This window comes from Hyla sarda, chromosome 7, assembly GCF_029499605.1.
Source record: "Hyla sarda isolate aHylSar1 chromosome 7, aHylSar1.hap1, whole genome shotgun sequence".
Classification (NCBI taxonomy): Eukaryota; Metazoa; Chordata; class Amphibia; order Anura; family Hylidae; genus Hyla; species Hyla sarda.
This window is the reverse complement of record NC_079195.1, coordinates 161185710-161213082: the sequence shown is the minus strand read 5'-3', so window position 1 is coordinate 161213082 and position 27373 is coordinate 161185710. Positions and strand designations below refer to the sequence as shown.

Genomic DNA, 27373 nt, shown 5'->3' with positions numbered 1-27373 from the left:
TATTATGTTTATCAGTTGCGTGTCTCGATACACTGTGTTTTGGGACACATTTATGTGTGACATTAAAGCGATGTCCACTCATGCGGTTTCGCAAAGTCTGTGAAGTCCGTCCGATATATTGTAGGCCACATCCGCATTCTATTAAATAAATAATAAACTTTTCGCCCGTTTGATTGCTTTTAAATGTTTTAGCATTGTGATTAATATTTATACAAAGTTTACAGTTTTTCACTCCGCATTTAAAACATCCGCTCTGGTCCATGGTCGCTTTTTCTGTCTTATTCATCAGTGTTTCTTCTCTAAGGCGGCTTGGAGCCACAATATTTTTTATAGTTTTTTCACGTCTATACGTGAAGCCTGGTTTTTTAGGTAGTACTTTTTTAAGCATAGGGTCTTGCAATAGGATCTTCCAATGTGTTTCCATTATATTGTTCATTTTTTGTTTATCCGCAGCATAGGCCGTAATAAAGTTGTACTTGTATTGATCTTGTTCTTTTTTTACTTGGATTTTTCCTTGTGTGTCTTTGACTATAGTACTAATGAATGTTTGTGTTTTTTCATAAACTGCTTGGATTATCTTTTTAGGATAACCTTTTTTCCAATAATCTCTTTATTATGATTTTGCTTTGTGATACAAAATCTGAGAGTTTGGTACAATTTCTGTAAAGTCTGAGAAAGAGATATTTTTCTTCCATTTGTGATAATGGCAGCTCTTGTATTCCAGGAGACTGTTACAGTCCACGCTTTTGAAATAAGTGTTTGTGATAATTGTAGATTTTTCTGAAATGAGTTCTAAGTCCAAGTATTCTATAGATGTGGCATTACATGTGTTGGTGTTTAGATATTCAGTAAAATTTTTGAATGATTCTGTTGTACCTTTCCAGATGAAAAGCAGATCATCTATATATCTTCTGTACAAGATGATGTTGTTCCTCTACCGGTGTGCGCTGTAAATGAGTTTGTCTTCATAGGCCCCCATATAAAGATTTGCAAAGGATGGGGCAAAACGTGTTCCCATTGCTATACCTGTGGTTTGTCTATATATTTTGTCCTCAAACTGGAAATGATTGTGCTCCAAGATGAATTTTATACTATCAGTGATGAAATTCCTTTGTTCCTGTGGCATTGCTTGATCTTTCTCTAGAATGGATTTGATTACATAAATGCCTTTCTGATGGGGGATGTTCGAATATAATGCCGCTACATCCAGTGTTGCCCATTTGCAATTTGGTTTCCATTCCTGTTCACTGAGAATCTGAATTAAATTAGGGTTGTCTTTTAAATATGTGAGATTGACAACATACTTCTGTAATAGAAGATCCACATATTGTGAAAGATTGCTTGTCACTGAACCTATCCCAGAAATTATGGGTCGACCGGGTGTTTTTTTTTTATCCTTAAGGATGATAAAATGTGGGAGGTTTTGGATTTTTAGATGTTCTTTTTCCTTTTTATTGAGAACTCCACCTTTGAATGCTTCTTCTATCATGTGGTGACATTCTTCTTGATATTGTTTGAGGGGGTCTACTGGGAGAGCAATATAATAATCTGAACAGAAATGATTCTCAGTGCCTCCGTCACATATATTACTCGGTCTTGAATGACCACTTCACCTCCTTTGTCAGCGCTGCGTATGACAATTCTCCTATTTTCTGCTAAAGATTTTATATCTGCTGTATGGTCTTTTGTTAAATTTCCTTTGGTTTTCTGTGTCTCTTTTTTATTATTGTTTATGTTCCAAAATTCATCAGAGACCAATGTGAAAATTGTTTCCAGGAAGGGTTCCTTATGGTGTGTATGGAAAAATGTTGATTTTGGCTTCAAGTCTGTGTGAATGGGGGGAGGGATTAGACCGGTACATGTATTGCCTTCTGAAGGAGGGAGTGGTGTTTGATAAGTTGTCATAGCAAAATGTCTGGCCAATGTTAATTAGCTCTACAAAAAGTTTAAATTTGTCGATTTTCCCATTTGGGCAGAAGGAGAGTCCTTTACTTAGGACTTCTCATTCTGCCTCTTTTAGGTTATGACTAGACAGGTTGAATATTTCTAGTAATTTTTTTTGTTCTTTTTCGTATTTCTGTTGCTGTTTCTTTCTCTTTCCTCGGCATCCTCATTTTGTTCTTCTTCAGGTGTTTTCCTTTTCATTCGTGCCGGACTGTAATAGTTCATTATAAGTTTGGTTACTGGATCGGCTCGTGCTTGGTGCGTTGGAGTGGTGGTCATATGGTTGGGAAGTTCCAAAAAAAATTAGGGGATGACCGGTATATACTCTCTAATATAATGTCATCTTGTATAATTTGGTCCTGTTGTGAGCCTTCTGAGAATTCTTGTTCTCCTCTCGGAGTATCATACACAGTGATGCATGATAAGTTAAATGGAATGTCCAATGGTATGGTAGGTAGAGGTGTTATGTTTTCATAAGGTGGTCTACTGGGCTCTTGTGATATATTAGAGAAGGACGTGGGAGGGAGTGCTAGAGAGGTACATTCTCTAGCTTGTTGTAACAAAATCTCCAAATCCTTGTCACCTGATGGTACAGAATGGTCAGGCTCCTCTATGGAATGTTCCCACCTTTTGGTTTCTATTGAGTTGACTGTGTGATTTTTTGGGGGGTCAGGTAGTTCTGTTCTTCCTAGTTTTTCTAGTTCGTTTCCATGGGTTTCATTATCCATCTATCTCTGGGTGTGGGTATTCTTCTTGTGAGTTTCTTGGATAAAAGTGGGCATTCCCCCATGGTTTGAGTGTTATTCCATGATTCTGGGGTATCTCCTTTCATGGTATCTAAGTCGTTTCTTTCCCCCACATGTATTCGTTTTTCTGCTGACATTTTTTGATTTTGTATGTTGGGACCTATTTTCGAGTTGAATCGTGTGTTGAAAAAGGATCTCCCATTGTTCGTTCTAGATGGTGAGGTCGGTTTAGGGGTTCCCTCTTCTCCTAGTCTTTTTCTGTGGTGTGTGTTTTCGTTTTCCTTATACACATCTTCTTTGTTAGTCTTCTTCCAAAACTTAATGTTTTCCGATTCATAATCGTTTTGGTCCCTTTCAAATTGATTTGTCTTCCTCTCCAAGGTTTCTTTTTCTATGTTCAGGATCCGCATTGTGAGTAATCTGTCCATTCTGATAAAATCACGTCCGTTTTTGTATGGTTGGAGTTGTGATATGCGTTCCTTTATTTTGATATCTAGATCTTTGCATAGTTCTTCTCTTTTTTTCACATAATGTGCTCATCATCTCAACTGAGAAGCTATGTATTAGGTTCTCCCATTTTTCTACAAAGCAATCATCATTCTTAAATGCAGGTTCTTGTATTAGACGCAGTCCTCTAGGTATGATGTTATTTTGTAAATATATTCTCATGTTTTTGAGGTCAAGATGATGTTGGACCTCGCTTTTTAGTAGTTTCTCCAAGTCTAAGAATGCGGATGGCAAGTGCAATTCAGTGTTGGCAGTCACAGTTTCATTTGTGGTTGGGTGTGCTTCAGGCTTTTATCCTGAGGTTACCGTTCTAATGGATAGCTCCACCAGCCTATCTCTTTCATTTAATCTGTTAGCACAGTAATCCATATTTTTTGTTTGGACAATATCGTTTTCTTAAATCTGAGATTGTGAATTTGTATGAACACTTGAATTATGTTTTATTTATATGTGAACGAAAATAATATATTTGTACCTTCACTATATATTGTTCACTTTTGAGCTCGTTATGTAACGTGATCTGGTCAACCTTAATACATCTGTTAGAGGAGTCCACAGGTCTCCTCCACAGATGTATTATGTGTGTGGGTGTCGGTTTTAGATGAGTGTCTGTATGTATATGTTTCTCGAGATTATATACATTCAATGTACAATATGATTTATATAAAGTTGCATACCATTCATACACATTTATCACAGTATCATATAAAAATAGTCTGTAGAAACTCTCAGATTTTACGCAGTAGGAGATGGTGATTTGCTGCCACATGTGGATGCTCGATGTTTAGGGGACCAACTTCCAAAAATGATAGGAGTAGTAATCCAAGGGCAGAGGGACAGATCTCTGTTCACATTATGCATTGTGCATAATGGGAACAGAGCCTTTCTGGCAGTGTGTTCCCAAACAGGGAGACTCCAGCTGTTGCTTAACTACAGCCCCCATGATGGGAGTTGTAGTTTAGCAACAATTGGAGGCTCCCTGTTTAGGAACATGCTGCATTATGTGTGCTCTTCCCAGCGGAGAGCAAAATAAATGTACTAACCCATATTTCTTGTTTTCCTTTTCTTCTCATTTCAGATACATGAATGCGGAGGACTGCGTCAGATTTGGTGGACTGCGATGATGACCAGCGTTTTTTTTAAATTTCAATAAAAGGGTTAATGAGGGCTGTGGGGGAGAGTTTTTTTTTAAATAAATTTTTTTTTCAATGTGTCTGTTTTTTATAATTGAATTTTCAGGGTTAGTAGTGGAAGCTGTCTTATAGACGCTAACCTCTAATTATTACCCCGGTACCCACCACCACAGGGGTGCCGGGAAGAGCCGGTACCAACAGGCGCTCCTGGGCCTAGGCGGCAAAAGGCTGGCGTTATTTAAGCTGGGGAGGGCCAGTAACAATGGTCCTCTCCAACCCTGGTAACGTCAGGCTGTTGCTGCTTGGTTGGTGTCTGGCTGATTCTGAAAATAGAGGTAACCTATAAATAAAAATGCATAGAGTTCCCCCTATTTTCAGTATCAGCCAGATACCAACCAAGCAGCAACAGTCTGACGTTACCAGGGTGGGCGAGGACTATTGTTACCGGCCCTCCCCAGCCAAAATAACGCCAGCCTGTTACCGCCTAGGCCCAGGAGCGCCATTTTTTACATTCCGGACCTGTTGGTACCAGCTCTTCCTGGAACCCCTGTGGCGGTGGGTACCGGGGGAATAATTGGGGGTTAGCGCTAGCTGTTTTGGGGCTAACGCTAACCCCCAGCTTAGTAATGAATTTTGTCTACAAGCTTAGTAATGAATTTTGTCTACAAGACGCCTTCCACTACTAAGCCTGGAAATTCAATTATAAAAAAACACAACAAATTTAAAAAAAAATGTATCAAAAAAACACTCCCCCACAGGCCTTGTTAACCCTTTTATTGACATTTAAAAAAAAAAAAACGCTATTCATCATCGCAATCCACCAAATCTGACATAGTCCTCCGCATTCACATATCTAAATTTCGGAAAAAAAAACAACAAAGTACATTTTTTTGTTTCCACACACCAGCAAAAAAGCAAGAAAAAAAATGCAGGAAAAACTAACAAAAGTTTTTCACAGTTTTTCTGGCGTTTTTGCTGATGGACAAAAAACCTCAATGGAATCCTCGCCTCAAAGCTAGAGATGAGCGAATCGAAGTTGACGAACTCGAATTCGTTACGAGTTTCATGAAAAATTCGATTTGCAACGAATGCGAATATCGCCGCGATTCGATCGCACGAATCGCTTCATTAAACTCCATTTTACAGGGTTCCAGGCTATTGGAGACCTAAGATGGCGGATCCACATGTGAGTACATGGGGCAGGGGATTATGGGAGGGGGAGAAACAGCGGCGGGAATGAAGGTAGGAGGGATGACCCTGAATCACATGTGAGATGCAGCCTATCAGTGTTCACTGACCCCTGTGATGTCACAGCCCCTATATAATAGACGGCCATCTTGCCTCTCTTCATTTCATCTATGCACTCAGATGGAGAGGACGGGACTGTGTGTGTGTGAATAGCTCATACCACAGCGTTACACTGCAACTGCTAGTCACATCAGCATTAGGAAAAGGCAGGAGTGCAGAGTGCTGTGCTGTTACACTGAGAAGGATCATTGATAGCTAAACCTCCTATTCACGTTATTGAGCATTGCAGCAGAGAGGGGCAGATAGCTGTCAGCTGCCTCATACAGATCTCCAAGCTGCCTGAACTTTCTGAAGCATCTTATCTCCTCATTTTTCAACCCAATTGAGTTTATTTTTTTGCTCCACAAATCTTCTGCTGCTCAGAATTGCGTGACAGAGTGCAATTTAGGGTTTAATCCCTGGATTTTTTTTTTTTGTGGTACTGCCCTGTTGGGTCCTGCTGCTGTTCAGAAATACGTGATTTTTCAGTGGACTGTAGTGCATTTGTACCATTTTGTACCTGTTAATCTGTCAAGGGGCTACATACTGTGCAAGTCCAAACAATAGTATTCATCGGCTGTTTTTTTTTTTTTAAATAGTTTTTTCTGCGTATAGTTACGCTTATTACTGCCCTCATCAGTGCATACCGCATAGGTACATCCAAGTATTGTACCATTTAGTACCTGTTAAGTTGTCAAGGTGCTCCATACCGTCAAAGTCCAAACAATAGTATCCACCGGCTGGTGTTTTACAAAAATACAGAGTTTTTTCTGCTAATAGTTAGGCATATTACTGTCCTCATCAGTGCATACCGCATACGTACATCCAAGTATTGTACCATTTACTACCTGTTAATCTGTCAAGGTGCTCCATACCGTCAAAGTCCAAACAATAGCATTCACCGGCTGGTGTTTTACAAAAATACTGAGTTTTTTCTGCGTATAGTTACGCTTATTACTGCCCTCATCAGTGCAGACCGCATAGGTACATCCAAGTATTGTACCATCTAGTACCTGTTAATCTGTCAAGGGCCTACATACTGTGAAAGGCCAGCCGTAAGTAATCACCTGCTGCTGTTCTAGACAAATACTGTTTAAAGAGTAGTGTATCGTATTGTAATACCCTCATAAACGCACTAAGTATGTCAGGCAGAGAAGTGCGAGGACGTGCACAGAGGAGTGGCAGAGGCCTAAATACTTCAGGCAGAGTTGGCAGCAGACTTGGGGCGAGTGGCAGCAGAAGTCGCAGCGAGAGGCTCCCGTTATCAGCCAGCGGTTGTGTCTCCACCAGCAACCCATCTGCCGTCGTCGATTGGTTAATACGCTCATCCACATCATCACAAGTGACATCTGACACCCCCAGTCAATAGTCTGTGGGTTCCTCAGACACAGCCCTCAGTTGGCATGGCCTGGGAGCAGTCCCTGTCCTCCCATTGCCTTTGTCCTATGCTGTTCCCTCTCCTAAAGAAGTATCTTATGCTGTGGGTTCTGCTGTGGGTTGTGCCAACTCCAGGCTGTTTCGTTCAGGCAATATATGGGTTACTGATGTTGCTGTGGGGTCTGGTAATTTCAAATTTTCTCATAGGTAGCACCCGCTATCCAAAATCTTTTTCAAAAATTTCTAAAATTGGGGTGTTTTTTGGGGGGGGAATTGTGAAGCCCTGCTGTGTACTCGTGAATCAGCCAACTCCAGGCTGTGTCATTCAGGCAATATATGCTTTACTGATGTTGCTGTGAGGGCTTGTTGGATTTGGTCCTTCGTACCCACACGCTGGGGTCCGGGACACTCAAAATTTGTTTTAATTTTCAAATAAAAAAATTATGGCGCTGCTGGGCCTGGGTCTGGTAATTTCAAATTTTCTCATAGGTAGCACCCGCTATCGAAAATCTTTTTCAAACATTTCTAAAATTGTGGTGTTTTTTGGGGGGGGATTGTGAAGCCCTGGTGTGTACTCGTGCATTAGCCAACTCCAGGCTGTGTCATTCAGCCACTATATGGTGTCCTCATGCTTCAGCCTCATCCAAGCTGTGTCATTCAGCCACTATATGGTGTCCTCAACTGCCAACACCTACACGCTGTGTCATTCAGCCACTATATGGTCTCCTCATGCTGCCAACACCTCCACGCTGTGTCATTCAGCCACTATATGGTGTCCTCATGCTTCAGCCTCATCCAAGCTGTGTCATTCAGCCACTATATGGTGTCCTCAACTGCCAACACCTACACGCTGTGTCATTCAGCCACTATATGGTCTCCTCATGCTGCCAACACCTCCACGCTGTGTCATTCAGCCACTATATGGTGTCCTCATGCTTCAGCCTCATCCAAGCTGTGTCATTCAGCCACTATATGGTGTCCTCATGCTGTCAACACCTCCACACTGTGCCATTCAGCCACTATATGGTGTCCTCATGCTCCCAACACCTCCACGCTGTGCCATTCAGCCACTATATGGTCTCCTCATGCTGCCAACACCTCCACGCTGTGTCATTCAGCCACTATATGGTGTCCTCATGTTGCCAACACCTCCACGCTGTGCCATTCAGTCACTATATGGTCTCCTCATGCTGCCAACACCTCCACGCTGTGTCATTCCGTCACTATATGGTCTCCTGACACTGATGCCACCACCAGGCTCTGTAATTGTGCTGCTGTGCGGCAGTGATTCTAAAAGCGATGCCGGTAATATGCATGTTATTCTGAATAACAGTATTATTTCACTAACCCAGCACACTTCATATGCGTTTTTGAACACAGAAAAGTGTTCTATATCCCTATATAGGCTGTATGTAGGCTAGAAATAGCCTTTTTTCAATATAGATTCGCCGCCAAAAAAACTAAACTAAACGAAACGAAACTAACTTTATCGGAAAATTCGGCGAATCGGCGAATCAAATTTTTGAAAAGTTCGCTCATCTCTAATCAAAGCAATAGAACAAAATCCCTACGTCCACTTTTCCTGTGAGGTAGAAAAGGAGTGTACGGTAGAGGGAGGGGGGCGTCTCTATATTTGCACAAGATTTATCAAAGGAGTGCACAGCCTTAGTAAATTCTGAGCAAGAGTGTACAATAGACAAGAGTGTAAAGGGATAGAACTGTGTCTACAATATATAAATAATCATAAATCTCCCCCATTGGGTTATATATATATATATATATATATATATATATATATATATATATATATATATACAGTGGTCCCTCAAGTTACAATATTAATTGGTTCCAGGACGACCATTGCATGTTGAAACCATTGTATGTTGAGACCATAACTCTATGGAAACCTGGTAATTGGTTCTGAAGCCACCAAAATGTCATAAAAAAAATAGGAAAAAGTGAGGATTAAAGAAAAATAAGTAGATAACTAATATAGATAAAGCAAGTCCTTACATATAAAAGTAAGAAAGATCTGCTGGGAGCTATAAATCACTGCCTATGTCAGTGTTTCCCAAGCAGGGAGCCTCCAGCTGTTGCAAAACTACAACTCCCAGCATGCCCGGACAGCCAAAGGCTGGGGGCACCCTGCTTGGGAAACACTGGTCTATGTAGAGGACAGGAGCTTCTTTGGGGTCCTGTACAGTACAGGCAATGTCCCAAAAAAGTAACATGGAGTCGCCCTCACCTGGTGTCCAAAGGAGCAGGTAACCCTGGTACAGGTAAAGAGTACAGAACATGTAATACCTCCCTGTACTATCGCTATCAGACATCAGTCAGTGCACCGGTCAGTGCATACGCTTCAGTAATACAAGGGTTTTACCAGTAAATGTCCATTCGGATTGGTCAGATCTTCCAGCCATTGACAGGTATCACAGATCCGGACTGTCCGTAGCATTGTATGTTGAGTCTGGTTTCAACTTACAATGGTCCAGAAAAGACCATTGTATGTTGAAACTATTGTATGTTGAGGCCATTGTAAGTTGAGGGATCACTGTATGTATATATGTAAAACTCAGTGGGGGACATTTACTAATCTAGTCTATTCTGGGTCTGCTTATAGACCAGCGTATGTGTTAGTCTCCTGTCTATTGTGCTCCTAATTTATCAAAGGTCTCACAGCCCTTGATAAATTCTGTTCTCAGACTTCAGGGTCTACAGCTTAAACTGCATTTAGACCTGCTCCAACATGGTCTGACATTTCAGCGTATTTTGGGCAGATGCGACTTGTCGCACAAAAGTCGCACTTGATAAATTCAGCGCCAATGCATTTTCCAATGCATTTACGTCTAAAATAGACTTGCATGCATCATGTTCTAAAATTCCTCTAGAGGAAAAGTCGCACATATTTAGACTGCGATTTTCTGTGCGACAAATTTAGACAGGAAAAACCAGTCTAAATCCTTTGATAAATCTCCCCCAGTGTGTGTATGTATGTGTGTATGTTCCATCATCACTTCTAAACGGCTGAAGATATTAACATGAAACTTGGTGCAAATGTTACTTACATGTCAACAAAAAACATGGGATAGGTATTTTAACCCTTATCCACCCAAATTTGCAAGAGTTGGGGTTTTTGTTTAAAGTACCATACAAATGTGAAATATATGTAACTGCATAACTCCCTAACAACTGGAGAGATTTTGATAATTCATGGTCACATGTTACTTATTAGTCCACTAAAAATATAGGATGGTTAATTTAACCCTAAGCTACCCTCATTTGCAAGGGTCAGGGTTTTTCTTTAAAGTCCAATGCAAATCTATGGGAAATTATGTTCCAGCATATCTTCCGTATGGCTGAAGATATTTCAATAATACTTGGTCACATTACTTTTTACTAACCTACCCCCATATGTGAAGGATGGGGTTTTTGATTCAAGTCCCATGCAAGTATATAGGATTCCAGTACCTTACTCCACAAGCTCTGCTCTACATCTCCTGCCATGCCCCATCTTGCAAATACATGCCCACTCTTTAAGCCACACCCCTTTTATTTTCAGGATGGGATATGAGGATTAGAAATTAGAGGATTAGAATTAGAAAGAGGATTAGGTATGATAACAGGATATGGGAAAGGGATGTGGGGAAGGCATATGAGGTCTGGATATGAGGTCAGATATGGGGAAGGGATATGAGGACATGATATGAGGTCGGGATATGAGGAGGGGATATGGGGTCAGGATTTAAGGATGGGATATGAGCACAAAAGCTACCTCCTTTGTTTCTTTTCCTCCCCCATAAGGATAAGGTAGGAAAAAACGGGCAGCGCCGGGTACTCAGCTAGTATATTATAAAGAATAAAGGATTAATGTTCTATTGAAATGTCTATGAACTTTGTTCTTTTTATAGAACATTAATTTGCACAAAAACATTAATTAGGCTATATTATTGTCTATGCATATTGCTTACTTTGAGGCAATCCCAAGGGCCCTGTGGTTTTCTAACAATTGCACTTTATGTCATACATAATTGCATATACTTTTTATTTGTCGCATAAATATTACACATTGAATAAACACTCAGGTTGAGTACTATCATTACTAGCATTACTGAGCATTACTGAGTGATCTATAACATTATAAGGCTAAGTTTCCATTTATTTATTTAGCAATTTTGGGCTCCCTGGCAGTTTTTGAAAAACTACCTCATGTTGAGACTTTGGCGTTTTTGGGGGAAAATCGAAGAAATAGAAGTCTATGGGAGTGAAAAAAAAAAAGCCATGTGGGTTTTAACATTGACACTTTTGCAAGCGGTTTTTATTCTTTTTTTTACTTTAGCGATCCAAAAAAGGGGTGGTTAGCTTTTTTTTATTAAATTTCGTAGGTGACTATTTATAAAAACTAAAAAAAAAAGATACAGAAGGGATGGAATAAATTGTAGGGCACAAATAATTTTTTTTTTAGAATGAAATGTTTATTATTTTCAATCAGGGACCAATTTATGTGAGCAGGCAGGGACATAAAAATGTAGCCGGCAATATAAAAATGGATAAAGGGGCTGTGTATTTGTAAAAATTTATATATTTTCTTTTTTATTCATTTTGTGAAACTTTTTATTATTAATGTATTTTAATAATGTGTTTTATAAAGTGTGTATTATTTTTACTACTTTTCAACTTTATTTTCTTTAGTTTGGAAATTATTTAGGTACTACCACTACTCCCAGCATGGAACAGACTGTCCCTCCTGACCGCTGTTGTGATCGTCCTTTATAATCTGGAGAAGTGGGCGGCCAGCCGCACTACTCCAGTCCCTTGCCCGTCACTGTACTGTGCTGTGATGTGAAGTTCTCTTCACATCACAGATTCATATTTGTGGAAACATTATGAAAGGATGATTGCAATGGGTGTCAGGAGTGACACCTGCTGTGATCTAAACCAGAAAAAGCCATCACTGATAGATGGTAGCACACCCAGTATGAATAATTGAAAATGTTTATTGATACAAAAAATATATTAGAACATGCAATTGCGCACAAGAAAGAATTTAAAAGCAATAAAATCTCTGGCTTACTAAAACCAGCACACAATTTAGGGGAGGGGCCATGAACCCCCTCTCCTACCTGACACCCGTCCTCAGTAATACAATGAACGACCTGAGTGTCGGGTCTGCGGATCATATACAAAGAACAGTAATGCAGAAAGCAATGATATCAATATCAACCATACACTAACTGACTGCAACATTGCACTATGCTAGGTTACCACACAGACCAGACATCAAGGGCCAAATGAAGATGGAGGAGTAAAGGAGGACGGGGTCACCAGATCCCCACGCATTCCGTTTGTGATGCCACAAAACGCCATCTAAGCACATGGAGGCCAGATTGGGAACATTAGTCAGGTATGTTCATTAATTAAAGTATCTATAAATACTCAAAATGTCTTCTCACACAACCACCCCTGAGGAAGTTGCCCTTGTGTGGCAACGGAACGCGTGGTGATCTGGTGACCCCGTCCTCCTTTACTCTTCCATATTCATTTGGCCCTTGATGTCTGGTCTGTGTGGTAACCTAGCATAGTGCAATGTTGCAGTCAGTTAGTGTATGGTTGGCTATAATATTATTGTGATACATACCCCATATTGATATCATTGCTTTCTGCATTACTGTTCTTTGTATATGATCCGCAGACCCTACACTCAGGTCATTCATTGTATTACTGAGGACGGGTGTCAGGTTCATTGCCCTCCCCTAAGTTGTGTGCTGGGATTTTATTGCTTTTAAATTCTTTCTTGTGTGAAATTGCATGTTCTAATGTATTTTTTGTATCAATAAACATTTTCAATTAATCATACTGGGTGTGCTACCATCTATCAGTGATGGCTTTTTCTGGTTTAGATATTCCGTTGTTTTTTCACTGGGTAGCACCCCGCTTGCACTAAGTTGAGCCCCTCCTGTCTTTTTGTGTACCTGCTGTGATCTGTCTATTAATGCAGGTACTAGAGCTTCTAGCATGGAGCAGAGTGTGCTCCATGTTGGAAGCAGTAGTACCTGGAGTAAGGGACAGATCTCAGTGGGTGTCACTCCTGACACCTGTTGCGATCGTCCTTTATATTCCTGATATGGAGAGGCTCTCTGAAGCTCTTCGCATCTCTGCTCCGTATTCCGGCCAGTGATGTGAAAAGAAATTCACATCGCAGATTCATATATGTCGCTCAGAGTGGTGATTGGCCAGCACGATCTGTGAATTTCTGTGAAAATCTGTGAATTTCTATTCACATCACTGGCCGGAGTACAGAGCAGCGATGCAGAACACTGCAGAAAGCAGGAATATAAAGGAAGATTGCAACAGGTGTCAGGAGTTACACCCAGGGCGATCTGTCCTTAGCTTAGGTACTACAGCTCCCAGCATGGAACAGTCTGTTCCATGCTGGGAGTAGTAGTAGTACCAAAATAATGTTAAAATAGAGAAAATAAACTTTAAAAAAGTAGTAAAAATAAAACACTTTATAAAACACATTATTAAAATACATTATTAACATATTTATTTTTTTATTATATTTATTCTATACATATATATTTATTATATATATTTGTACAATACAAAATTCCCAAAAAAACGCCCACAGGGAAACTGCCAAAGGGGCCAAAAATGCAATTTCCACACAAAGGTAAAAACGCCAGAAAAAACACAAAAACGCAGGAAAATACAGTGGCGTTTTTTCTGGTGTTTAACCCCTTAACGACCATGGATGTCTATACTTGTCCATGTGCCGTTAATGGGGTATGGCACGAGCCCGCATCATACCGGCCGGCCCCCAGCTGATTCCTGTAGCTGGGTGCCGCCGATCACTGCGGCCGGCTTTTAACCCTTTAGATCGGCACTGTCAAAGCTGACAGTGGCATCTAAAAGGTGCCTTTATCCCGTCCCTGGTGGTCCAGTGGGGTGGATCGCCCCCCCACAGCACGATCCTGGGGGGGATCCACTGCTGAGGTAGCCGGAAGGCTTACCTCTCCTCCTGCTGCTGCTGCAGCTCTGACAATGATAAAGCCTGGCAGGACCAGGCTTTATCAATCGAACGCAGAGCACACAGATCAATGTGGTGTTATGGAACCACATTGATCTGTATGAGGAATCAAGCGATTCCTCCTAAAAGTCCCCTAAGTGGACTAAAAATGTAAGAAAAAAAAGTTTAAAAAAGTTTAAAAACTAATTTTTTGGCACATTTTATACCGTAAAAAAAATGAATAAAGAGCGATCAAAAAGTCAGATTAAAACAAAAATGGTACCAATTAAAACTTCAGATCACCTCGCAAAATATAAGCCCTCATATAGCCCTGTATGCGGAAAAATAAAAAAGTTATAGGGGTCAGTAAAGGACAATTTTAAATGTATTCATTTTTGTGCATGTAGTTATGATTTTTTTCCAAAAGTACAACAAAATCAAACCTGTATAAGTAGGGTATCATTTTATTTGTATGGACCTACAGAATAAAGATACAGTGTCATTTTTACCGAAAAATGTACTGCGTAGAATCAGAAGCCCCCAAAAGTTACAAAATGTAGTTTTTTCTTCATTTTTGTAGCTAAATGATTTTTTTTCATTTCAATGTAAATTTTTGGGTGAAATGAATGATGTCATTACAAAGTAGAATTGGTGGCGTAACAAATAAGCTATCATATGGATTTTCAGATGCAAAATTGAAAGGGTTATGATTTTTAAAAGGTAAGGAGGAAAAAATTTAAGTGCAAAAACAGAAAAATGCTTGGTCCCCTTAACGACCACGGACGTATATTTTCGTCCGTGGCCGGCTCTCACGATATAACACGGGGTCACACGGTCACTCCGTGTCATATCGGGTCAGTCCCAGCATGTAACTGAAGCCGGGACCCGGGGCTAACAGTGGTCCAGGGCTAATTTTCATGGACCACTGTTCCAAAAATCTGTCAGACACCTGTGGGAAGTAAATGCTCACTGTACCCCTTATTACAATATGTGAGGTGTGTAGTTTCCAAAATGGGGTCCATTCTTCTGGCACTATGGCGGCTTTGTAAACACACGTGGCCTTCAATTTTGCCTTGAAAATCCCAATGGCGCTCCTTCTCTTCTGAGCATTGTAGTGCAACCGCAGAACAATTTACATCCATATATGAGGTATGTTCTTACTCAGAAGAAATGGGGTTACACATTTTTGGGGGCTTTTTTCCTATTTTCCCTTGTGAAAATGAAAAATTTAGGGTAACATCAGCATTTTAGTGAAAACATTTTTTTTTTCATTTTCCCGTCCAACTTTAACGAAAATTCGTCAAACACCTGTGGGGTGTTAAGGCTCACTATACCCCTTGTTACGTTCTGAGGGGTGTAGTTTCCAAAATGGGGTCACATGTGGGTATTTATTTTTTAGTGTTTATGTCAGAACCGCTGTAAAATCAGCCACCCCTGGGCAAATCACCAATTTAGGCCTCAAATGTACATGGTGCGTTCTCACTCCTGAGCCTTGTTGTGCTTCCACAGAGCATTTTACGCCCGCATATGGGGTATTTTCGTACTCAGGAGAAATTGTGTTACAAATTTTGAGGGTCTTTTTTTCCTTTTACCACCTGTAGCCCCCAACTTTTCCTTTTCATAAGTGGTAAAAGGAGAAAAAGCCCCCCAAAATGTGCAGTGCAATTTCTCCCCGAAGTACGGAAATACCTCATATGTGGCCCTAAACTGTTTCCTTGAAATACGACAGGGCTCTGAAGTGAGAGAGTGCCATGCGCATTTGAGGACTACATTAGGAATTGCATAGGGGTGGACATAGGGGTATCCTACGCCAGTGATTCCCAAACAGGGTGCCTCCAGCTGTTGCTAAACTCCCAGCATGCCTGGACAATCAGTGGCTGTCCGGAAATGCTGGGACTAGTTGTTTTGCAGCAGCTGAAGGCTCTGTTTTGGAAACACTGCCGTACGATACAGTTTTTCATTTTTATTGGGGGGGGGGGGGCAGTGTAAGGGGGTGTATATGTAGTGTTTTACCCTTTATTATGTGTTAGTGTGGTGTAGTGTTTTTAGGATACATTCGCACTGGCGGGTTACAGTGAGCTTCCCGCTAGGAGTTTGCGCTGCGGCAAATAATTTGCCGCAGCTCAAACTTTAACCAGGAAACCCAGTGTAAACTCGCCCGTGTGAATGTAACCAGTACATGCACATGGGGGGGGCAAACCTCTAGCTGTTTCAAAACTACAACTCCCAGCATGTACTGACAGAACGTGCATGCTGGGAGTTGTACTTTTGCAACAGCTGGAGGCACACTGGTTGGAAAACCTTCAGTTAGGTTCTGTTACCTAACTTAGTATTTTCCAACCAGTGTGCCTCCAGCTGTTGCAAAACTACAACTCCCAGCATGTACTGATCGCCGAAGGGCATGCTGGGAGATGTAGTTATGCAACAGCTGGAGGTACGCAACTACAACTCCCAGCATGCCGAGACAGCTGTTTGGGCATGCTGGGATTTGCAGTTTTGCAACATCTGGAGGGCTACAGTTTAGAGACCACTGTAGGATCCAGGGAGCCAGCCGTACGACATCGCCGCCCGCCGATCTCCGCAGCCGATCGTCGCCCGCAGCCTCGCCCGCAGGGTAAGTGGACTTCGTTGCCGGTCCCCTTCAGCTTCCCCATTCTGCCCCGCCTATTGTGGGTGGGCAGAACGGGGTAACTGAAAGTTACCTCCCCCCCCCGATCTGCTATTGGTCGTCGCGTCTATACGACCAATAGCAGGGATCCCCCTGTCACCTCACTCCTATCCCTTCAGGGGGATCGTGGGTGTCTTGGACAATCCCGATTCCCCTTATTTTCCGGGTCACCGGGTCACCATAGACCCGTATGACCTGGAATCGCGCAAATCGCAAGTGTGAATTCACCTGCAATTTGCGGCGATCTGATGACCCCCCTGGGCATTTGCACGGGATGCCTACTAAATGATTTCAACAGGAATCCCGGTCCGATCCCCGCCCGGCACCCGGCGGTGACCGGAATCCCCCATGACGTACGCGTGGGTCATGGGTCCTTAAGTACCTGGGTGCCATGACGTACGCGTACCTCAAGGATCCTTAAGGGGTTAAGAAAACAAGAAAAAAAACAAGTGGAAACTTAGCCTAAACCCTATATCCTGGCAGACCTAGATCACCAGTACTCTTTTCTTTCTACTGTGGGAAAAGCACTGCAGTTTTAAAGCCATAGTGCAATTCTTCCCTACACATACTTTATCTTCCACTAAACTTGTGTAGGTTTGCATTGGATCTAGTTAACCGTTTCATGCTTGGTGATCTTCAGAAAAAAAACTACATCTTAAATTCTGTGTACTATGTGAACACTATCTTCAAAATTTTAAGAGTGCCTAGAAAAAAAATCATGATACCTAATAAAAAATTAAAAAATAAAATAAAAAAACTGTCAAAGATAGAAAGTAAATAATAAATTACTGACATAAAAAAATTGAACAACAAAACAAATGTAAAATAATTTTTTTCCTTGTGCCAATACTTACTGCTGACACTTGTCTTATTCAAGGCACTGCCAATACCCCATAGGACAGCCACCAAATACAGCAGGGGACTCTGTGACTGATCCCTTGGTGTTGGACTCCAGAAAAACAGCCCAATCAGAAGACAGGAATGGAGTAATGGTCCAGCTGTCAATGGGATTTGTCGAGGAAGGCGGAGCAAAGAAAGTCCAAGAGAAGAGAAGACACAGCATGATAGACCATAAGCTGTTAGGATATAAGGAAGATTTTCCAGTCCAGTAGAGCATACCCCATAACCCTGTGTGGTAAAGAAATAAGGGTCATAAACAAATACAGTAAGGATAAAATATATAGTTATCCAGCAACTTGCTTGCCTCCATCCTTGCATTTGAAAACTAAAAAAGAAAGAGGAAATCAATAGTCCCTCATGAGCGTAAAGAAAATGTGACAGGGCTTCATGTAGGAAAGATAGTTGCAACTAAACAATAACAACAAACCAGATTATAGCTTTAATTTTTTTTTTCAATAGCACATCTGAAAATTATGTAAAAGTGATTATATTTGTTCCTGTGGATAATACTGCCAGGTCTATAATGTACTAGATAAAGGGGTATTACAGTTAAACACATTTTTTTTTTCCATATCAACTGGCTCCAGAAAGTTAAACAGATTTGTAAATTGCTTCTATTAAAAAAATCTTAATCCTTCCAGTACTTCTCAGCTGTTGAAGTTGAGTTGGTCTTTCCTGTCTGACAACAGTGCTCTCTGCTGACACCTTTGTCTGTTTCAGGAACTGTCCAGAGCAGGAGAGGTTTGCTAGGAGCTAGATTTGCTCCTACTCTGGACAGTTCCCGAGACAAACAGAGGTGTCAGCAGAGAGCACTATTGTCAGACAGAAAATAACAACTCAACTTCAACAGCTGATAAGTACTGGAAGGATTAAGATTTTATAATAGTAGTACTTTATAAATCTGTTTAACTTTCTGAAGCCAGTTGATATGAATTTTTTTTTAAACTGGAATGCCCCTTTAAGGCACACTGCTTTAGCACTGCTGAATGTTTAAGTGTGGTAGCCCAGTACAGGAGATGGGGCTGTCATGCATTTTGTGAACCCCAAAAATGAATCACTATGTTTAATATGCTTCATAGTATAATAGCATGATGTCAGCCATTTTGTGTATGTTCTAAAGAAGACCACAATAATGCTAAGTTCTCCTATTTAAATGCCAGTCTGGGAGTAGAATACTTAGATTTCTACTTAGCTTATTTATGGCTGTTAGAGAAGAGACTGATAAGGGGTCTGGTTACATTCTCTAAACATTCACACATCTGTGAAAGAGACCTACATCAAATTGGAGACTCTATGTCTATGAGAATCCAGGGTTTGATTACTTATAGATGTCAAAAGTAATCCCTGTTTAATAATCTAGTGCTCCATAATTCAAGTGTGGAATGTTGGTTTAAGACCAATTATTGACAAGTAACCTTTAATGTTAATGATGCTAATTGCTTATGCAATAACAACCCCTAGTGGATGGGTAGGTGACATTACACCACAGGAAAGGGGTAATATGCTCAATGCATTCTGGGTAGTATAGTGATGTCATAGTCATTACCATATGTACACGCCCAACCTACATTAATTGGGGAATTCCAATTTAGGAGGGTGTGTCTAATTAATTAAAAAGTCTGGTAAACCAGATGTTAAGAGACTGAGCTGATACTGAATAGTGTTGAGCGGCATAGGCCATATTCAAATTCATGATATTTTGCAAATAAATGGACGAATATTCGTCATATATTCGCTAAATTCGCATATTCGTAATATTCACGTTTTATTTTCGCATATGCGAAAATTAGCATATGCAAAAATTAGTATATACAAAAATTAACATAAGCAAAAATTTGCATATGCGAAACTTAGCCAGTCTCACACAGTAGTATTAGATCCTTCTTTACACCACACAAGCTGGAAGCAGAGAGGAGTGATCACTGTGATGTGTATTGTGAAAAAAAAAAAATATTCGTAATTACGAATATATAGTGCTATATTCGCGAATATCTGCGAATTCACGAATATGTGATATTCGCGAATAAGATTTGCATTGCGAATATTTGCGAGCAACACTAATACTGAAGTCTGAACTGCTCTAACTGAACTGAACTGGAGACTCTCTAAACTGTAGACTGTAGGCTGAAAAAACAGACAAAGAGGTCTTCCACTGAAAGAGGTCCACAAGATGGAAGCCATGAAAGCCATGTGAGATCCCAGATGCCGGACTGATCACACAGTACCGACCCAATGGCTGTCCCTGATGATGAGATGGACCGTTCAGTGTTCCTCAGAGCAGAAGTGAGGTACTTACAAAGTTTTGGTAAGAGACACAAAAATGGTATTTCATTTAATTAAGACTAATTGGCATAATGTGGATGGAATTATACAATTTAGATTGGCGAATAAATTTATTAAATAAAAGTAATTATCTCGATATTGAGATTATAGTTTTAGGATATTGTGAGACCTCATTCTACCTGCAGGAGAATCAAGACTCATAATCTATCAAAGCATTAAATAATTGCTTAGATATTGATAGAATTCCTACTCGCCAAGCTAAGTGTTATAAATATATTTCTCACACAGGAAACTTGTTTCAAGTTTTTCCTCCTACAATATAGAGCAAGATCATATATCTCTGCTAACTGTCTTAATGTCTTACCAAGATCATGTATAGAAAATAATCCAGAATGGGGGGAAGTATATCATAGTGTATCTAGCATTCCATATTGATGTCTATTGATTAGATATTGCCCATCTTAATATCATGAGGTTCCTCTGAATAGAGTGATATGTAACCTTTTTCTTATATGATATTCTAACCTGGTAGCTTTTGTTTATTTCAACAAGTTACTTACTACTCACATGTATTGTTCAACTTATATGTAGTCAATTAACAATCTTGTACTGTTTACTAATATATAATTGATATTCATTTGCATATATCATTGTGTTTGTTACTCATTTATATTTATAATTCTATAATCAATAAATCTGCGTACTTTCTAATACCTGTGTACTATTGTTTATTGCAAAACTACATCCTTAAGCGTTAATGTCATCCCGTCATAAAAAGAACTTGTTAATATCTGAGGAAATAGTCGGACTCAGATGTGAATTGTATTGATTAGCTTTGTCTACAATTCACCAGGTCATAATTTTGATATTTTTAATAATTTTCCTAATTTTTAATTTTTCATAATTAATAATTTTTATGACCACAATTTATAATTCATAATTGAGTTATTACCGCACGACAGTGCCCCGTGCCCTTGCTGCCCTATCAGGCAGCATCCTTCAGTGTCCCCAGGGCCCCTTTCACCTGTTTCCCCATGTACATAAGTTCTGCAGTGTATCGTATTATAAAATGTGTTGTATCTTTAAGAGTTATGTCATGTGATTGTTACAGAGGAGGTACCAGTGACCAGGTGATCCCAAGAGTGACCTATGGGCTCCCTGCTAGTCTTCCCCATATAAGCCCTAGGTGGAGCTAGCTTCTTTCTCTTTGAGCTCTTGGCTCTTATCTCTTGCTTCCTGCTGAGGTCCAGTACAGTTGTGCCTAGTGTGTGTGTTCAGAGTGTTGGAGGCCTCAAAATCAAGCCCTACAGCCACAATCAATTCAAGTAAGCTAAAGTCACAGCTTCATGAGTCAAGTTAAGTCAGTCCCTGTCATCTGTCAAGTCAGCGTGGTCTGCATTCAATTGTCCAGTCCTACTACAAGTATCAGCAAGCCTTTAAGGTTTCTGCGTCACTGGTCACCTCCTTGGGCCCTGGCTGAACTGCATAGACTTTACCAACTGTCTACCCTCAGTAAAGCTATAGTTGTCCGTAACTTGGCATTGGAGTCTTTATTGCCCCCGTGCCTAGCCCAGGATCAAACGATATACCTTCAGGTGGTTTTAGGCTAAACCACACCCTGGCTTCACGAATACAAGGGGTTAATGCCATCTGCCCCTAGGGTAACAACATCTGCCCTCATCACACCCCGCTACCACATATGTATGGCTAGCTGTATAATGAAAAATAGCAGGGCAGTCCTAGAAATAAATTTTTTTAGAAATACGTTAAGAAAAAGTTAATTCAAGTATTTATCATTATGTAAATGGTGATGCCACTCACCAAAGCAAACCCAGTGCAGGCAAACAAAACCTCAAATCCGGTGTAAATGAAGTAGGGCGCTAAACAGCGCAGGCGATAGTCTCTGGCATGTTTAAAGGGTAACTGGAAAATATTACCCCATCCTATACTACGGAGGTCAATCTCTTCGGTTGGCCTATATGCAGAACCACAGAGGATCAGGATCTAAATAAAAGAAATAAAGTGGAAGCCTCATACACATACTTTCCAACTCCTAATAAAAATGTGTTTTCTCCTCTCTTACCAGTAACATAGATGACAGAGCTACCAACATGAGAGCACTTTCAATATAGATAAGATTCACGCTGGAAGGCAAAGAATGTAGGACAGTCACGTTAAACCCTGGAAGAAGTCCACCTGGGATGGATGCACCTGCAAGGAGACATGGAACACATTGCCCCAAATTTATCAATCTGCATTAGACAAAAATGTGTCTTCTTTGCCAATAGAAACTAATCACAGCTTAGCTTTCATTTCTCAAGTTGCTTTGGTAAAATGAAAGCTTAGCTGTGATTGGTTGCTATCGTCAAATCAGAGGCATTTTGCAGAGTGATTAATCTGGGCCATTGTTTGTATTTACTATAGGACAGGGCCTCTGAGGAATCTTTTTAGGGTGGCTTCTTACCACACTGCTTGACATCACATAATGTGTGGTTATATCCATATAAGAATTTGCTTAGGAAAAAGTAGACTGGGAACTGGGATAAGATAAAGCACAACTGTAAAGAGAAGAGAGAGACATATAAACTTTAGGAATGTGTGAGACATAAAGTTATAAAAAAACAAACAAACAAACAACAACAACATCCCCAAAAACTAGTGGTCTGGTTGTTACTTACATGGAAGATAGAGAAAAAAATGCTCTGAAATATAATGATGTACTTATGGCTTGCTCCTCGTGGAAGCCTGCGCTGTTCTCGCATGTTCTCCTCTTTATAATTGACAAACTCATAATGTCTTTGAGCCATTCTGAAATGATAAAGTTCTGATAAACTTATATTCAGGAATTAATGCCAAATTTATTCTGGGATAACAATGTATAGCCTGTATGAAGTGAAAATGAGCAATGTCTTACCTGGTTATGTAATTGCCTATAGATGCCCAGAAGGGGACAATCATGGCACCAATGACTGTAGCAGAAGGGACAAGTGTGTAGTATCTTTCCCAGTAGTTGGTGGAGACAAACAAAGCATAGATTCCAGTGGATAGAAACAGCATCCATTTTGTACCAAAGTATCTGCAAAGCAAGTAAGGCTGACAACATACTGACATCATACTGATAATGACTCTAATGATGATTCCAATGTAATAGTTCATTAGCATATATGTAACACACTTTTAACAAATGACTCAAAGGCCTCTTAACAATGACTAGAGGGGTCAGGAGTTTTATACTCCAGATGCCCTTTTTCATCTAAATTCTTCAGATTTCCAGAGCTAACTGGAATCTATTAATAGATTTTACTCAGTCAAAGTAAATTTAAATCATACAAAAATATAAAAGAAACCCACTGGTATTTGGCTTTAATTGTTTTTCCTATGGTGCAAAATTAGCAAACTCAGATGTGTACCAAAGACACATCTGTAAGGTTTTACACCAAACTCCAGTCACCAAGTCACCAAGGTGACAGGGTAAAAACCCCTAAACCAAAAATCCCCCCTCTATTATGGTGTCATATTAAAACTTCACTTTTATTGAGAAACAAATATAAAAGTTCCTACAAAAGTGCATTAAAATTGCAGCACAGTCCCAAAAAGCAATAAGCTCTCCTAAACGGAGTATGCAAGTTTTACATGTTTCATGGTAACAACCACGTTCTCAGGGGGTAGGAGACAATTGGTCATTAGCGTGGTTGTTAGAGTTACTATGACACTATAATAGAGGGGGGATTTTTTGGTTTAGGGGTATTTTACCCTGTCACCTAGGTGACTTGGTGACTGGGGTTTGGTGTATTTAAATGTTATATACCCCTTCCCCACCTATGAGCATTAGTAGTTTTGACACCTGTAAAGGAGCACAATTTTATGTCCAATGTAAACTAAATGACTGAACACATCTTTAAATCTGCAGCTTCAAAGCACATTAAATATGCGCATTAAACTATATGTGTGAATAAACCCTTAAACTGTCTCTCTGCTGTTGCCAGGCAACTAAGCACACACTTGCACACAATTCCCCTTGCTTGCAATAACTGTGGATACTAACAAGCAATATGCAGTTGAACCAATCAATCCTGCCTGTCCATCTCAGTGGATGCCCTAAGATGGTACTTTGATAAAAAAAAAAAAAAATGAAATTTTCTGTTTTTATTTGTGTTTAACCCCTTCCTTAACCCCTTAAGGACCAAGCCAATTTTCACTGTAGGACCAGAGCGTTTTTTTGCACATCTGACCACTGTCACTTTAAAGAGTAGCTCCCACCATCCTTTTTTTTTTTTTCTGTCCCTGCCTATTGCCCATATGTTCCTAACCCCTTTTCTGCCTTTACATTTTTTTTTAGAATCCTAGAAATGCCATTTTGTCTGCCTGGTAGTGTGCACACTACCAGGTAGACTTCCCCAGCAGGCACAACGTCACTGATGCCTGCTGGGGGGGGGCGACTTCTGCCTTTAGTTCACCTATACAGGGTGCCTCCAGCTGTTTCACCACTACAACTCCCAGCTTGCCCTGACACCTATTGGCTGTCAGGGCATGCTGGGAGTTGTAGTGTTGAAACAGCTGGAGGCACCCTGTGGTGTAAACAGTATCTGAGTTACGGACGGGCAACCCGCTCTCCCGAACCCCGCAACCTGCTCCCCCAAACCCGCTCCCCACAACCCGCACTCCCAAACCACACAACCCACATCCCACTGCGCTCCCCACCCCATAAAAGACATACCTGTGGAGTGCAGGACTTCAGTGGCGGCGCGTGTATGCAGGGAGGCGGGGCCGGCGTGCGAGCCAATGCACTCTGCAATCCTCTGTGTTGTCAGTGCTCGCTCCTGCCTGTCTGATTGACAGGCAGGGAGCGAGCGCAGCCTGAATGAATTCGGACCGACTGCCCGGACGGCATCGGTCCGAATTCAGGTGTGACGTCACACCAGGCTGCAGCCAGTCACTAAAAGGGAAACCCCCTAGTGGCCGGTTTTCAAATGCAAATTAAAACATAAAAACATTTTTTTTTTTTTATGTAACTATATTAGACATATGTTGTAGTACATAAGTACTACAACATATCAAAAAAAAAGTTGGTGACAGTGCCCATTTAAGCATTAATAACTTTGGGATGCTTTTTCACATATACAATATGTCTACTTTATGTTTGCATCATAAAGTTGACATGTTTTTACTTTTGGAAGACATCAGAGGGCTTCAAAGTTCAGCAGCAATTTTCAAATTTTTCACCAAATTTTCAAAATTGGAATTTTTCAGGGACCAGTTCATATAACCAGTTCATTATAAAAACTGCACCCCTAAAAGTATTCAAAATGACATTCAGTAAGTGTGTTAACCCTTTAGGTGTTTCACAGGAATAGCAGCAAAGTAAAGGAGAAAATTCAATATCTTCATTTTTTACACTCGCATGTTCTTGTAGACCCAGTTTTTGAATTTTTACAAGGGGTAACATGAGAAAAATGTGTAACCCAATTTCTCTTCAATAAGGAAATACCTCATATGTGTATGTCAAGTGTTCGGTGGGTGCAGTAGAGGGCTCAGAAGGGAAGGAGCAACAATGGGATTTTGGAGAGTGAATTTTGCTGCATTGGTTTTTGGGGGGCATGTCGCATTTAGGAAGCCCCTATGGTGCCAGAACAGCAGAAAACCGCCCACATAGCATAACATTTTGGAAATTACACCCCTGAAGGCACGTAACAAGGGGTCCAGTGAGCCTTAACACCCCAAAGGTGTTTGACGACATTTCGTTAAAGTCGGATGTGTAAATGAAAAAAATGTTTTTTTCACTTAAGTGCAGTTTTTCCTCCCAAATTTACCATTTTTACAAAGGGAAATTGGAGAAAATCCACCCAAAATTTGTAACACCAGTATGGAAATACCCCAGGTTAGGACGTGCTCTTCGGGAGAACTACAATGCTCAGAAGAGAAGGAGTCACATTTGGATTTTGGAAAGCAAATTTTGCTGAAATGGTTTTTGGGGGGCATGTCGCATTTAGGAAGCCCCTATGGTGCCAGAACAGCAAAAAAAAAAAAAAACACAAATATCATACTATTTTCTAAACTACACCCCTCAAGGAACGTAACAAGGGGTACAAGGAGCCTTAACACCTCACAGGTGTTTGACGACTTTTTGTTAATGTTGGTTGTGTAAATGAAAAAAAATGCTGTTTTTTCCCCCCAAAATTTTAGATTTTTACAAGGGGTAATAGGAGTAAATGACCCCCAAAATTTGTAACCCCATTTATGGAAATACCCCATGTGTGGACGTCAAGTGCTCTGCTGGCGCACTACAATGCTCAGAAGAGGAGGAGCGCCATTGAGCTTTTGGAAAGAGAATTCGTTTGGAATGGAAGTCAGGGGCCATGTGTGTTTACAAAGCCCCCCCGTGGTCCCAGAACAGTGGACCCCCCCACATGTGACCCCATTTTGGAACTACACCCCACACAAAATTTAATAAGGGGTGCAGTGAGTATTTACACCCCACTGGTGTTTGACAGATCTTTGGAACAGTGGGCTGTGCAAATGAAAAATTAAATTTTTCATTTTAACGGACCACTGTTCCAAAAATCTGTCAGACACCTGTGGGGCGTAAATGCTCACTGTACCCCTTATTACATTACATGATGGGTGTAGCTTCCAAAATGGGGTCACATGTTGGAGGGGGGTACATTGTTCTGGCACTATGGGGGCTTTGTAAACACACGTGGCCTTTAATTCCGGACAGATTTTCTCTACAAAAGCCCAATGGCGCTCCTTCTCTTCTGAGCATTGTAGTTCACCCGCAGAGCACTTTACATCGACATATGGGGTAAATACTTATTCAGAAGAAATGGGGGTTACAAATTTGGGGGGGCTTTTTTCCTATTTTCCCTTGTGAAAATGAAACATTTAGGGTAATATCAGCATTTTAGTGGAAAAAAAACATTTATTTTTCATTTTCCCATCCAACTTTAATGAAAATTCTTTAAACACCTGTGGGGTGTTAAGGCTCACTATACCCCTTGTTAGGTTCTGTGAGGGGTGTAGTTTCCAAAATGGGGTCACATATGGGTATTTATTTTTTTGCGTTTATGTCAGAACCGCTGTAAAATCAGCCACCCCTGTGCAAATCACCAATTTAGGCCTCAAATGTGTAGGGGTGTGTGCATATGTGGTGTTTTTTACTTTTTATTTTCTGCAGGTATAGTGTAGTGTAGTGCTTTTAGCGTACATTCACATGGAAACTTTTCTGCATCTCTAACTTGCAGTAAGAAACTAGCTGTAAACCCTCGCCCATGTGACTGTACCTGTACCACAGTCACATGGGGGGGGGGGCAAACCTCCAGCTGTTGCAGAACTACAACTCTCAGCATGCAGTGACAGCAGAGGGGCATGCTGAGACTTGTAGTTATGCAACAGCTGGAGGCACACTGGTTTCAAAACACAGAGTTTGTTACTTAACTTAGGGTTTCCCAACCTGTGTGCCTCCAGCTGTTGCAAAACTACAACTCCCAGCATGCATAATCTGTCAATGCATGCAAGTTATAGT

General features: G+C 40.7%; 1 protein-coding gene across 3 annotated transcripts in view; it reads right to left on the bottom strand.

The window, feature by feature from the left end:
* UNC93B1 (unc-93 homolog B1, TLR signaling regulator) overlaps positions 1-27373 on the bottom strand; it is a 153020-nt gene that overhangs the window by 25594 nt on the left and 100053 nt on the right. For all 3 annotated transcript variants that reach the window (XM_056531136.1, XM_056531137.1, XM_056531138.1), the window contains 6 exons: positions 22766-22927; positions 22530-22659; positions 22316-22409; positions 21935-22062; positions 21673-21855; positions 17523-17796 (listed from right to left, as the gene is read on the bottom strand). In XM_056531136.1, the coding sequence (XP_056387111.1) occupies positions 17523-17796; positions 21673-21855; positions 21935-22062; positions 22316-22409; positions 22530-22659; positions 22766-22927 (971 nt within the window). The remainder of the gene's footprint in view (positions 1-17522; positions 17797-21672; positions 21856-21934; positions 22063-22315; positions 22410-22529; positions 22660-22765; positions 22928-27373) is intronic.